General features: G+C 28.1%; 1 protein-coding gene across 1 annotated transcript; it reads right to left on the reverse strand.

The window, feature by feature from the left end:
• Nucleotides 1-951: 951 nt before the first annotated feature.
• On the reverse strand, nucleotides 952-5,429 carry LOC101210304 (alanine--glyoxylate aminotransferase 2 homolog 2, mitochondrial). Its single transcript, XM_004149880.3, has 9 exons — nucleotides 5,070-5,429; nucleotides 4,435-4,665; nucleotides 3,550-3,720; nucleotides 2,794-2,937; nucleotides 2,357-2,536; nucleotides 2,048-2,273; nucleotides 1,816-1,929; nucleotides 1,367-1,453; nucleotides 952-1,286 (listed from the first exon to the last, which is right to left on the reverse strand). The coding sequence occupies exons 1-9, from the start codon at nucleotides 5,304-5,306 to the stop codon at nucleotides 1,243-1,245; spliced, it is 1,434 nt and encodes a 477-aa protein (XP_004149928.1). The 5' UTR covers nucleotides 5,307-5,429; the 3' UTR covers nucleotides 952-1,242.
• Between the last annotated feature and the right edge of the window lie 10,162 nt (nucleotides 5,430-15,591).

Genomic DNA, 15,591 nt, shown 5'->3' on the forward strand with positions numbered 1-15,591 from the left:
TTGTGTGCTAACTTGAATATCACAAAGAGTGTTGGTTGATTAAGACAGTGGTCGTTAGAGTTGAAATTTGCCTAAGAGTGTGTAGCAACTCACTTATCAAATTTGCTAGCCTCGAAAATGGATGAAATTAAATACATGATCTATAAATCAACATGGTCTTACCAATAAATCAACTTTATGCCTCAATGAGTAGAAAATTGTGATAGTTGTTGCAAAACCTTAGATACGAGAAGTCATTGTTGCACAACCTTAGATACAAGTAGTCATCTGTGCATCGTGATGGTAATAGTAACAAATTTTGAGGAGATGGTGAAATAAAAGAGTGAAAACACATTAGTGGGTTATTTTAAGATTTATCTCTATGGCTCACTCTAGAGTTCAAACGACAAAGTTTACACTTACATTTATTATGATTTGTAGATTTGACGTGTATGGAGCATATCAAAGGCTTCTAAAAATTTAAGATGAAAATTGAGCTTAATTGAGAAAAAACGAAATGAAGGTAAGACTGAGAAAACATCTCAATGTTGTTAAAGAGTGTTGAGATCATTCGAACTTATTTACTAAAAAGAGAGTGGTGCACTAGGAAAAGTAATGTTGGAAGTCCTTCATTAAAGTTAAAGCATATCAAACCGGAGACCCTATATTTATCAAATCATAGCGATTAAGTGTGGAGATCACAACAGAAAGAGATTAATTGGTTCTCTTTCCCTGGGAATTGATGTAGCTAATTTACCAAAGTTTTAATTAACAATTAATTTAATGCTTGATTGATTATTGTTTAAAGATAATTATTGCCATAATAACTTATAGTTTGGTAGTTTAATCCATCTGGAATGTGATATAATATTTTTGGGTGAGGAAGTAAATTCTCTAGAGATCTCCTCTTCTATACGTTTTCATTAGTTTAGTTTGTTTCTAAATAAAATTAGGTGTCAGTATAAAAACCAATTAGGACGATGCAGTTTCAGCTCATTCATTATATTTAAACTCTATATATCGTAACAATAACAACACTGCACATTGAAAAATCACGAAACAAAGAGACAACGAGGTGTTGTCTCATCATATATGCCACAAGATAACTGAGACAAAATCTACAGAGTTATTATATATTAATACTTTCTCATAACACAACCTTGATATAAACAATGAGATTCTATACCAATTTAGTTGCTCTATGTTTTATGATGATATGCCTCCTTAATTATTCTTCAATCATGCCTTCCTTCTTCCCCAATTTTACATCTTAGACATAATGTAATCCATTGCATCCACAAGGAAATCTGTAAACAAAAAACTTCACAAATCAGATCACTCTCTTCAATCCAAACAGACTTTTAGAAGGTCGAAGAAAACAAAATACCTGCATCTTGCTTGGTGAAGCAGAGGGGAGGAGTTATTCTAAACACATTTCCATAGTATCCACCTTTCCCAATCAACACTCCTAACTCTACATTATTCCAGAGTGAAAAACTTGATCAATAAGAAAGGGCTCAAGAAAAATATACAAGATGAATAAAGGAGGAAGAAATGTTTGGACTCCATTTCATAATTCATTTAGTTTTGGTTTTAAAAAATTAAGCATATTTTCTTTCATTTTCTTATATGATAGTCCGTATCTGGCTGAAGTACAAGAGTTGAATTCTTAGTCAAATTTAAAGAATAAGAACAACTTTTTAAGAACTATTTTGTTTAGTTTTCAAATTTTTTTGTTTTACTTTTAATTTTGGAAGATTAAAAATTGAAGACCAAATAGTTTCCAATCTTATATCATCTTATTATTTTTTAGTCTAAATATTTAGTACAGCTAACCTTTCATCTGGTCCATTACATGCAATGTTTCAGCTTTTGCAGGCGTTTTAAGCTCGCGATCAGTTACAAGTTCAACACCTAGCATCAGTCCTCTTCCTCTCACATCTCCAATAACTGCAGGGATTCAAAATAGGTAATGTAATCTTCAACAACCAACCAACTACGAAGCAATTTTATGTAATGGAAAACCATTTTCTTCCACATTGAGATGATTAGCTTGGAGATATCTTACTATGATGTTTGTCCTTCAAAGCAGTGAGCCTATCTTTCAGGTGGCTGCCAACAATGTGGGCGTTCTCCTGAAGCTTTTCCTTCTCAATCACTTTCAAAACAGCTAGTCCAGCAGCAGTACAAACGGGGTTTCCGCCAAAAGTATTGAAATAACTGCTACGAGTCAAAACCTTTGCTATCTCCGGAGTGGTCACCACAGCACCGAGAGGAGTACCATTGCCAATGCCCTATGTAGAACACAAAGAAAATGATTAACGCACCCCAAGCATCGTGTAGCTAAATTCTAACTCATAGGGAAGAGAAAGTTAACCTTTGCCAATGTCACTATGTCAGGAACAACACCTTGGGACTCGAATCCCCAGAAGGAGCTCCCAGTACGAGCGAATCCTGCCTGAACTTCATCGGCAATACAGAGGCCTCCTGCTTTCTTTATGGACTTATACACCGCAGGCAAGTAACCAGGGGCTAATTCAACGATACCCCCAACTCCCTGTGCCATAGACATAGTAAATTTTAAATGGAGAATCAGAAACCGTCTGGATTGTCATAATCTTAAACTAATAGATGAGGTAAATTTAATTGGAAGAAAATAACATTGCAGAGGTTTGAATATAAGATATCCTAGACCACTTCTATTACTATCTTAAATTACTAAGAATCTAAAAACTTAAGTTGACGAGTGAAGGTAAATTTGATATTTTATCATCTAACGAATCAATGGAAAGTACTTAAAGGAAGAAATGTGACCTGTATTGCTTCAGATATAAAAGCACCAACATGACCGGAAGTTCCAAATTCAATCAAGTTTTGAACATCTTTTGCATACATCTCGCCGTCTGCACCAAAGACACCTCTGTATGGATCTGGGTTCAAAGCATGATGAACTCCACTCTGTTTCCATAATTAGGAATGTTGTCCAACTATTATGCTTATGACAATTGGTATATAATGTGTTTTTACAGCTTAAGTAAATTTAGGGAATTTCATCCCCTGAGGTTAAAAGAACATGTATGCTGAACAGTGACCCATGCCTTATCTAGTTATCTTCATCTTACATACAGATAAGGTGGACAGACGAAATGGAACGTATTTCTCAACTTTCTAGTACACGATGATAACAATGAAATTCATATAGAACAAAGAGAGGAAAAAAACAATATATTTTTTTTTCTACTTTTTGTAGAGAAGAGAACCACACATTCGTAGCTTAATGGAGTATAAAATGCTATCGTAATCATCGCCACATCATATTATTATATAGAAGTAGAACTCGACGTCTGATTAAATTTGTATAGAAGTGGAATATCAGTTACTTTCCAAAAAGGGGAAACATAAAAGGAAAAACTAAGAGCTTAGAAACTAGCGGGGGAAGAGCAGTAAAGCACAATCAGAATTGGCCTAAAGACCATTGATCAATTTGCCTATCAAACCCTCCTAAGTGTCCCAAAAGAATTTGTATTCATAAAAAAATGACATAAGAAAAAACAAAGAACAAACTTATACCTGTATGACATTGAATTTCCAGATACTCTGTGCAGTGGCCCCCATGGTCCCAGCTGCATTTCCATGATAAGCATTCCTTAGTGATATTATGTCGTGGCATCCAGTGTAAAGTCTAGCCATCATTATTGCAAGCTCGTTGGCTTCCGTCCCAGAATTAGTGAAGAAGACCACCTAATTAGTACAATCAAATTATAAGCTCCAAAAGTTAATTAAATATTCAACTTTTTGAACTATAGTGGATCATCATAGTTACAAAATGAGTAATATATATCCAGGGTTTACCCAATAAGTGCAATCCTACCGATACTCATCTCATTCTTCTACCTAATATCCAAGTGATCATTTTTCCTTTCCCCCTTACCTAAATGCAAAATAATTCACACTCAAACCACATGGTTCTTGTCTTATCTACCCAATAATTGTGACATTAAAATAGAAAAAAAGAAAAAAAGAAAAAAAGATAAGACAAGCTAACTAAGTAAAAGATAAGCAACATGTTTATCTTTCCTTTAAATAATGTTGTTTAATATTGCTGGTCATACAAAGAGCCTGTACATATCAAGATTCCATACACTAAGTTATATCTTATTGCTTAATTTGTAATACGTGTATATGTATCATACGGCTCTTGTTTTAGCAGTAACGTTCATTGAACTACAACTGTAAACAGGACAACCCAAAAGCTTGTTTGTATCTTAAAATAACCCAAAACTAATTTTGGCAGGTGGGTTCCACCATATGAGATTTAAGGTGAAACAAACGAGTATAACTCAACTATGATACACTACTTGCAAGAACAAAGAAAAACAGTGATGGCGCTAATATTATTTTCTTTTCTATTAATTACTACTTTCTTCCAGTCGAGAAACAAAAGCAATAGCGAACCTTAAGATCTCCCGGTAACTTCGAAGCCAGAGCTTCGGCAAAATCAGAGATGGATTGATTCAGATATAGAACGGTGGAATGCTGGAGACGCTTGGTTTGATTGAGAATGGCTTCCACCACATCCGGATGACAGTGTCCACAGCAAACCGTCGCAATCCCGCCAAAAGCGTCCAGATATCTACGGCCTTTGTCATCGAACAAGTATTGCCTCTTTCCATCTACCACAAGCAACTATAAAAAACAAATAGTAAAAAAACAATCAGTCCTCCCGATTAAGTGCTCAAATACATGAACAAACGTGTCAGAAACCAAAATCAAATAAAAACAATTACGGAAACAACAAGCAAAAACAGCGTCGGAAATCAAAACAAATACAAGTTCACACAATAATTACACAATTACAATGCCTAAATGAAGGCAAAACGCAAGCAATAATTAAATTAGATCAGTAGCAGATAATCAAGAATTCGAAATCCTAAAAAAACAAAATGAACGATCCTAATTCCTAGATTCCTAAATTCCTAAATTCCTAAATTCCTATCACCAACAACAACAACAACAAAAGAAAAAAAGAAAAAGGAAAAAAAAAGAAAAAAAGAGAGAGATAAATATATAGAAAAGGGAGGAAATCTGACAGGATTCCGGTAGTAGTGAGATATTGCAGGGCTGAGGAACTCCTTGCGCTTGGAGAGGATCTCATCAGCGGAAGGGCCGTTGTAAGGAGGAGGGGAGTAATCGAAGGGGGGAATAGAAGGAAGAGGGACGTCATTGTGAAGAGAAGGTTGGTTATGAGCGGGCTGAGAGAAGTAACGGAGGCGGGAAAGGGAGGTGTTGGAGGGAGAAAACAACCTCCGGCGAATGAGGCGCTGCATTGAAACGAATAATTGATTGTTGTTCGTTCTTCTGCCTTCAAGAAATTCACAAGAAATGTGGGAGAATTTGAAGGCAGAGAGAAAAAAACAGAGAGTGAAGTGTGAAGGATGAACAAAACCACGGAACGCTTATATAGGCCAAGAACAGAAGGTGACGTGTTTTATTGGATCGGAACTTTGGAGGAGTAGGAAAACAACTACCATTTATATATATATATTAATATATTATTTTACTCAACATTATTTTTTTCCCTTAATTTTTTCATTTTAAACTGAATTTCAAGATATTATAATTTTATCACTTTAGTCTATGAGTTCGAGTCTTTTTACTATTTTATCATTCATTTTCTCCAAATGCTCTCTTTCATATTTTATGTTCATTATAAATTATTTTATCTTTGTGTTTCTGTGTGCAGATGATAAATAATCCTAATATATATAGTTTTCATCTATTTAGTTTCTAAAGTTTTAAAAAGTTAAATTTAGTACTTAATTTTCAAAAATTAATTTTACTATTGATATTTAAATTTTATTTCAATTTAGTTCCTAAATTTCAATATTTACATTTTAAACCTCAATTTCATTTTACTCAATACTTACTTTTTTTTTTTGTCTTTTGTCAGTGTAAGTTAATAAATTTAAAATAATTAAATGAATTATAATTAATTAAATTTTACAAATTTTCATCATTTTTAAATTTAATTTAATATCTTATATCATAATTACTTTAGATTAGCTAATAACTATTGACATTAATGTTTGTAAATGAGTATTTTGATCGAAAAAAAACTTAGAATAAATTGTAAAATATTGAATTTTAAAAACTTAATATTGAAATAAAATTTAAATTTTAAAGATATAATTGTCTAATTAATTGTAAGGATTAAATGTGTAATCTTTTAAAATCTAAGGATTAAATAGAAATTAGAACAACAATTTGGAGGAAAAAAAAAGTACTTTTCCATAAATAGTATGCATTTAGTTTAGTAATTTTGTATATAAAAATTGAAATGAAATAATTGTTTACTTAAATGTAAAGAAATAATTAATGTAGTCATGAATTAAATTGAATACTATCTAATATATTAATATATTATTTAATTATATTAATCAGCCAAAATTAAAATAAATTAGTATTTGGTTTATTAAACGGCAATTAAACATAATTTACCAATTGAGTTTTAATCACTAAAAATAATTAGAATATTAGTAATTAATAATAAAGTTTTATATTAACGAGTTAAAACAATATAAAATATTAATAGTAAATGTATTATTTTAATTTTTTTAAAGCCTTTTCCGTAATATTTTTTTTCGACAAAATTTTCTTGTAGTATGATAATAGAGTACATGTCACTACATTTTTTAAAACTACAAAAATAGCAAATTTAAAAAGGCGATAACAATATGATTTGCAGTCTAATAACATTCTGATTGTCTTATGATTATCGTCTGATAGTCTTTCGATAGCCCTATAATTATCATTGAATAGTCATTTAGTATCATTAATTTTACTATATTCCCAATAGACAAAAAAAAAAAAAAATGCCATGAGATATTTTTTCATTTGGTGTAATTTTCTTTATATTATTATATTTTATAATTAACTAAAATTAATAGTAACAATTAATTGATATTAATTAATTAGACTAAAATACTAAAAAGTTGATAATTATGTCTTTGTGTTTTTTCTAGTAAATAACTTGTATTTAAGTTTTAAAAATAAAATTACTTAGAATAAACAAAGATATTAATAACTCATATATAAACCCTTAATTTAAAGAGATTTCTTAAAACAGTTTTCAATGTGTTTGGTAAAATTAGTTGTCAATCAAATCTATTAAAAATCACTTCTCAAACAAACATTCACTTTTTTTAGCATGTTTGAAATATGTTATTTTGCTTTTAGATTCCCTTAATTTCAATGGTCCATTTTGATTAAATTTTCAATTTTCAGTTATCAATTTTATTCTTAAAAATTAAGATATATTGATATTTAAAGCATTATTTTAGAGAAAAAAAATGAAGCTATTCTCTTAAAATTCAACCATTAATCTACAATAAAATAAAATCTAGTATTTTAAAGCATTGTTTTAGAAACTATAAATCATTAAAAATAGAATTTAATCGATCTATAACCATAATTAAAAAATTACTGCAATCTTTAACTAGCCCATTCAAATTGATTAGAGAAAACAATAATGCTTTTCAAAAAATTCATTTCTATTTAAAAATGACTACAAATGTAAATGAAACAATATTTTGAGTTCTTATCCAACATAAAAAAAAAACTATTTAATTTTTAAATTTAAATTTAAAAAGTATAAAATGTTTAAATAAAAAAATTTACATTTTTTTTAAAAAAGCCAATCTAAAATGGAAACAGTAGAAGCATTAATATGTAAATCTTAATTTTAGGGTACAATTCAAATATAATATAAGATAAATAACAAAATTGGGAGATTCAATGTTTATCCAAACAATTTTGAACTTTTTAAGAGCCTGCAAAGTAATAATTAAATAAGTATTTTGATAAATCAACCCAACCACCAAACAACATCAAATAGTTGTTGAGATTAAAAACTTCCTAACCTAAATTAATAACTTTAATTAAATGTTCTAAATATGCTATCTATCAAAAGTTAAAAGATTTAACTACATTTTATTATACTACAAAGTCACAATTTTAAAAATCTTAGAATCGTTTTTTTTTCAAATGCTTAGGACAAATTTTTTAATTTTGACCAGAGAATATTAGTTTGCTTATTTTGGTTGATAAACCTATTCGATAACGAATTTTTTTTTATGTTTTTTTCTTTTTGAGTATAATATATAAGGTAGATTTTTTTTTCTTCACATCTTTTTTTAATACAGCATATAAAAGTATAATTCTAAACGTCCAAATATCTATATATATGTAAGCTATTCTAGAGGAAGATTAAGTTTGAAGTTAGATACTAATAAGGTAAAAATAAAAGTTATGGATTAAAAATATGTTTAGTATCTAACCATCTTACAAGGAAAATTTAAACTAAATTCCAAATAAATTTATAAAATTTGTTTATTTTGGAAATTTGTTATGCTTTGCTTATTAGTTAAGCACCTTTTTTAATGATATTTTTTTAAAGAATTAAAGATAACTAATTAGTTGTATTGAAGATATATTAAAGAGGGGGAACTAATTTTCATTTATGCCTATAATGATATATGCAATTGTTTTGCATAAATTGTATATTTTGCGGATATTTATTAGTGGAAGAAAAAACTTGTTAGATACAAATCTTTGATTTGATATAGTTATTGGTTTTCTAATTTTAAAGTTACGTTTCTTTGTTAAAATATTAATTAATTTCCTATTATAAATTTAAAATCCTTTTCAAATTTTGATGTGTTTCTTTTTTAAAAAATATATAAAATAAACAATAAAGCATAAATAAATTGAATTCTAAAAAAACCATAAATATAATTAATATAGTATTTATTATAGGAACTATTTAGTTTTTGAAAGATAGAAACGCCTTACCAGATGATTTTCTTTTAATTGACTTTTTAACTTTATGAAAAGAAACTTGATTAAAAAAGATTAGACTATATATATATATGTGTGTGTGAAAGAAATAATATAATTATTTTTTATTTAATCGATAAACTTTAAAATTATTATATTCTTAAAAGAAAATAGATAATCATTTTTTTATATATAATTTAAAAACAAGTTATTGATAACCTAAGAAGCTTATTTATTAAAACGAATTTAGCTTAATAATAATTGACAAAACATTTCATTTTAAGAGGTGAGAGATTTGAATCCCTCCATATTCAATTGTTATAAAACAAAGATTAACATGTATGTCTAACTCATCCCGTATAATTCTTAAATTTTTAATAGTTAATATATGTTTCGAGTTATAAATTATTACTGTATTGTTCGTCTCTGTTATATATTCGCGTAATGTATGGCGAGAAAGTACTTTTGCATAGATTCACTAAATTATGAAAATCCTAGTTTGCACTTAGGGCATAGATAAGAGCCAAAGCCTTGCACTTATCTTATCAATAATTTTATATTAGTTTGTATTTAAATTTTAAGATGCTAAATAATAAATCAATTTGTTATAAGTTTCTACGTAGTTTATAAATTCTAATATGATATATATTTTAGTTTCAATTTGGTATAGATTTTAACCACCATTTTTTTTTTTTTACTAAACTTCTATTTTTTAAATTTAATGTTAATTACGTTAATAAGTTAAAATAATTTAAAAAAACAAGACTTATTTAAATTCCCACTATTATTACTCACATTTTGAAAATCAAAAGTGACATGTTCTAAACTAATATTAAAATTTATTTTTTCTCACATTCATATTTCAAATATATTTTTTAGTTCAATAGTTATAGAGACGGGGATCAAATTCTACCTAAAAACGAAATATTATGTTAAGCCATCTCAAAATGAAATTAGTCAATAGTACTGCTTATTTCAAATATTATGGTTACAATGAATTGTTTTAGAAAAAAAGTAATTAGGCCTTTAGCTACAACTTTTTTTCTTTAAAATTAAATAAATAGAAGAATAGATACTTTATATTGATGCCTCCTTGCAATCTGGTAAGGAAATAAAATCATTATCACGAAGGTCACAATCAAAAAAGAAAAGAAAAGCAATCAGCCAAATAGAAAAGAAAGAAAGTGAAAAGCAAAGCAAGCAAGAACGTTCTGGAGAATGAGAGGATAGTTGTCCTATCCCCCCCATCTCTTCAGATATTGCAACTATATTTTTCCCCACTTCAAATTATGGTATCACTTCTTTCTTTCTTTTCTTCTTTGTTAACATTATAAAATTTGTATGAATTATTTATATAAAAAAAAGACATTTAAAAAATATATAAAAATGACATATTTAGAACAATTTTAAAAACGAAAAATTCTCTCAATTCTTATCGGAAATACAAAAATGTGCTTTGATTAATTGATATTCAACCAAAAATGCATCGGTCATTCAACCATTTGAAAAACGATTGATTTGACATTAGATAAACAATTTTTTTCAAGATTTTTTTGGTACACATTCTTATATTTGGTTTTCAAAGTTTTTTGGTACATATTTTTTAGATTCATTTAGATTTGACTATTTATCTTTTATATTTGAAAATGGTATGTTTTTTTTTCATTTTGTTAAATATTTGTTTGTACTTATGAAAATTAACCTATAAAGAACCCATTTTCTCATTATATAATAAAAGAATATATAAAACATAAAAAAACAACAAAATATTATTATAATATAAATAATAGATATCTTAGCTTATTTAAGGATAAAAATAATGTATTATTTGTTATAAAAATCAACATTTTATTAATATTTTTCATAATTTTTTAAAAATAAAATTTAGACCTCCATATTTTAAATTTTAATCAAAATAAAAATTCATTAACATGTGTATTTTCGATAGATTTTAAATCTAGTAAATATTACTATTTTGTTATTATTTTTTAAAAGCTTTTTCTTATTATTTTTGACTCTTGGTCTTTTAGAAACATATTTATAAATGTACTTTTTGTGTATAAGAAAATATTATTATGATTTAATTAATTTAAAGAAAATATTAAGTGTAGGATTTAACTAAAAAAAAAAAGTAGAATTCAACAATTTAATTATTTTTGTTATCTAAAAAAAATAATAGAGCAGATTGGTGAAAGCCAAAACATTTGACAAATGTCAACTTTTAAATGGGAAGAGAAATTTGCAATATTGTAAAATACTTTAGTAATAAAATTGATACCGATGTTTGGTGATTTTGGAGAGTAAGGCCAAAGTTGTACTGACCACGTGCGTGATAATGAGAAAGTGATGTACTCCCAATAAATATATATATTAATTTTTGAAATGAATGGTTAATCAATTCACTAATTACAAATTATTCAATTTTGGTCCAATTCCATATTATCATTTCCGCTAAAGTTAAATACTTCATCTTAGTTAATGAAAAGTTTAATTTAGTTCCATCTTAAATAACTAGGTTTATGGACCAACCAAGTTTGAGTCCTATAAAGCCGATCGTAAATTTTTCTCCAAAAAGTCTAGAGAGAATTTTCGATCAATCATATGAATTTCCTCACGTCTGATGATTGAACTAGTTTGAACCTCAAGTCCTGACATCATTTCTTGACTTCAATTTCAAGAACATCATGTGCTACGTTTTCTCAAATCAAACGTATACATTCAACAAAAAAAGAATCAAATAATAAAATATTAGAGAACAAACCACATCACATGAAAATCAACATAAACACAAGATCAATTTCATGAACATGTTTCTCTTGAAACCTCGTGCAAACATATATATATATATATATATATATATATATATATATATATATATATATATATATATATATTTGTTCGTGCTTAATAAATTTATTTAGCACTAATTGTTTGTGTGTTTGGTAAGTCAATCTTAGAATATAAGGAGTTGTTATCATTCTTCTCTCTTCTCTTTAACAACATGACCATAGTTGTTGGGTTGATAAATTATTGCTTTATGATGCTTCTTAACTTGTTAAGTTTAATTTGCTTTTGTTGAGTATTAATCATCTCTATCTAATTGATTGTTCCTGTATTTGATAAATCATCCTAGAATTGGAGGAGTTGTTATCAGTTGTTCTCCTTTTTCTTTTTTGGATAACTTTAGGCATAAAATTATTCATGAATGACTTAATTGAATGGACAAATGATTAGATGAAATATATATATCTCATGCAAACCTCTCATTTATTTGTTGTGTTATTGAATAAAGTAAAATTACAATTAAAGTAGACTAATTAAAGAAAGATAAGTGTAGCATCACAGCCAACATTTAAATATGTATTTTAGAATAGTTAAATGGATTGGATGGTCACAATCAAACCTATCGCCTTCACTCAAATCACCCTCGTGGAATTAAGAAATGGGATTAAAGTAGAATGGGCACATCAAAGCCTTTGATGGAATCGACACCTTTGAGATGATGTCAAAGAGTTGTTGGAATATATATATAAAGTATGCCTCTCAAATCATGCTATCCTTTTGACACGTCTGATTCATACTTAACATAAAACATCTTAAATATTATCTTCATTATGTTAACTAATTTTTATTATTAATTGCACATTCTATTATTACATACACCCATATAACTTTTTTATACTCTTCTTTTTAGAAAATAATTAACCATTATTATAATCATCAACTTTTACAACGCTTTCAAAACTAGATTGTCTTTACATTTTACATAAAAGATTGAAATGTTCTCAAACAAAAATTTAAATAGTCATACTGTTTCATGTTTAAGATTTCGTTCCAAACTAAGTATTTTGAAAAGAATAAAGTTGAGGAGAATAGGTATAAAATTTATAATATCAACATTATATTTGTCAAATATTTAATAGGCTAATCTCATAAGTCATTTTAATTTGATTTAAAACCATTTTCAAAATTTTTAATTTGTTGTGATTGATTAATCTGGACGTCACCTTGTCAAACATCGCGAAAAGTGAACGTATTAAATTTAATTTTAAAATTTTCGCGACGACTTGTTCCTCTACGTTGCGGAAAGGGACTTTCTGCGATGTAACATTGTGTGCATTGCGGAAAGCGAACGCATTAAATTTAATTTTAAATTTTCTGTGACGTCTTGTTCCTCTACATCGCGAAAAGGGACTTTCCGCAACGTAGCATTGCAAAAATTTATTCTTTCTTCAACAGAGAACGTTTGTACTTCTTATTCTTTAACACACTATTTATTCTTTCTTCAACACAGAACAAAATGCAAAACGAAAATAAACCCAAAATCAACTTAGATGCATCTTCTATTTTCTTTGTTACTTAAGGAAATAAGAAAAAAACCAAGTAATAAATAATGTTGTCTTCTTCTTGAGTATGCATATCTAGCTAGGTGAGTTAGGGCATGTATCTTTGCATCTTTACCTTCTCTTTATATGCACTCGATCTTCTTCAAATGAATTTCAATCTTCACATGTTAAATATTGAACTTTTGGAGAAAAAATTAAGAATGAAAATATAACAAACTAATGGAATAAAATACTCAACAATGTTGGTAGAAAGAAATCAAGGAAGCCCTTTATATAGTAACGAAAGTTGGAGAAATGTAAATGAAAAACTATTAGTCTTTCATAAATAATTATATTACAAAAATATATATTTATTTTTTAAAATGGATGTGAAAAACCATTAATCTTCCATAACTATTATATTATAAAAATATAATTTTTTTAAATTTTTTTAATTAATTTGTAAATTGTAAATGAAAAACCATTAATCTTCCACAATTAATTAACTACAAAGAAAAGAAAAATGAATTTACCATAAAACGAATGAATTGAAACACAAAATTAAACTTAAGGGTATAATGGGGAGAAAAAAATTTGTGTAGGTTGAGACTTTTATATATACTGTAGATTATATATATATCTATTTTTTTTTTGTTTTCTTTTTTAGAAAATCATTTAAATATCCAACTATGTTATTATCCATTACAAAGTTATGTGTGCGTGTCTATATGTATATATAAATACATACACATATATATATATATTTGATGAAGTGTCCACGTCGTTCTCATAATGTAAAAGAATGATACTATCCATTTTTAATATTTGCTTTAGAGCTAAATTAACTACTAATATTTAATAATTTTGCATAAAAATGAGTTGAACTACATTTAAGAAGAATGCAAAAATGACATGAAAGCTAAGTAAGATGGAAGTACCATGCTAAAAGCAAGTCATCAAGAACCCCAATAAACTTCTATAAACACTTTTAGATGGATAATGGTAAATCAAAGTGGAAATCTACCTTGCCAGCTATCACATACAATGACTTGTGTCCACTATTATCAAGTTTATGCATATTCTATTAATTCTTTATTATTTCCTATCCCTAAAATATGAAATTTATGGCTGTATAAATTTATGAATTGTCACCATCAATATACAGTAAATACCCACAAAAGAAAATTTCCTAAAATCTCTAAAATTTCCAAAACCTTATTTGGTATCAGAGCTTTCACATGGCCAACACCAATCTCGCCACTGCCATCATCAGGTCTTCCTCAACCAGTTTTTCAAATCCTCTTCTCAACCAAGTTTTCAACCAACTGACAACAACCAAGCTTGACCGGAGCAATTACCTTATATGGAAGACTAGCTATGACCTTCAGATCCTCAAAGGTTACAAGAGTTAGACAGCCATCTATCCGGTGAGACTCCATGCCTTCCGAAGTTCATCCCAACAGATTCCAATACGAGTGCTTCAGAAATAGAAGAAGCTAAAGGTGTTGCTCATCGTGCTTCGTCAAGTTTGCAGGCTACAATAATCACCAACTCTTTATTTGAACAATGGGTAACCACTAATTTATTGTTGCTTAGATGGATTTATAATTCCATGACATCAGAAGTTGCAATCCAATTAATGAGATTCATCGGTGCTAAAGATCTGTGGGAAGCAATAACACAAGATTTTGTTGGTGTTCAATCAAGAGTCGAAGAAAACTTCCTCCAACAAACGTCTCAGACAACTAGAAAAGATAATTCCAAAATGGAGGACTACTTACATATTACAAAAATGAATGCTGACAATCTTAGTCAAACTGATAGCCTTGTCCCTCCACAAGTCCTTTCATATGTTCTATTGGAATTAAACGAAGTTTACAATATGGTAATTGCTGTCGTTCAAGGAAAACCGAATATATCCTAGTTGGATATGTAATCAGAGGTCCTCATATTTGAAAAAAAGACTGGAGCATCAGAATACTTAAAATGTTATTGGTAGTATTATTCCCAATGTTTCTGTTAATGTGGCACAAAGTCGAAATCCCAATGAATCTAGAACCCACCTGTTGGAATTGATGCTCTAAATCTTGTGTTTTTGTAATTTGTAATTGTATTATACAAATATTTTATTTATAAAATAAAATAAAGTGTTTTATTTTGTTTGAAATTTAGTTGTATATTAACACACAAAACCAATAAATTAACATTCAAGGTTATCTTTTGTAACCTAAACATGTATGTGAAGACATACAAGTGGATCATGTGTTTAAGTGATAACCTAAATGATCTGTAGTAGATGGATAAGGTATCCTACTTTATCCTGGTGACACAACGAATACAACATGCTTTGTAGTTGTTGCAATTGTTCTGAAGTGCTATAAATGATTTGATCCTAATCATTCTTGGACGAGACATTAGAGCAGAGATATTCTATACAAAGAGTTTGTATAAG

The sequence above is a fragment of the Cucumis sativus genome, chromosome 4 (genome assembly GCF_000004075.3).
Source record: "Cucumis sativus cultivar 9930 chromosome 4, Cucumber_9930_V3, whole genome shotgun sequence".
Taxonomy (NCBI): domain Eukaryota; kingdom Viridiplantae; phylum Streptophyta; class Magnoliopsida; order Cucurbitales; family Cucurbitaceae; genus Cucumis; species Cucumis sativus.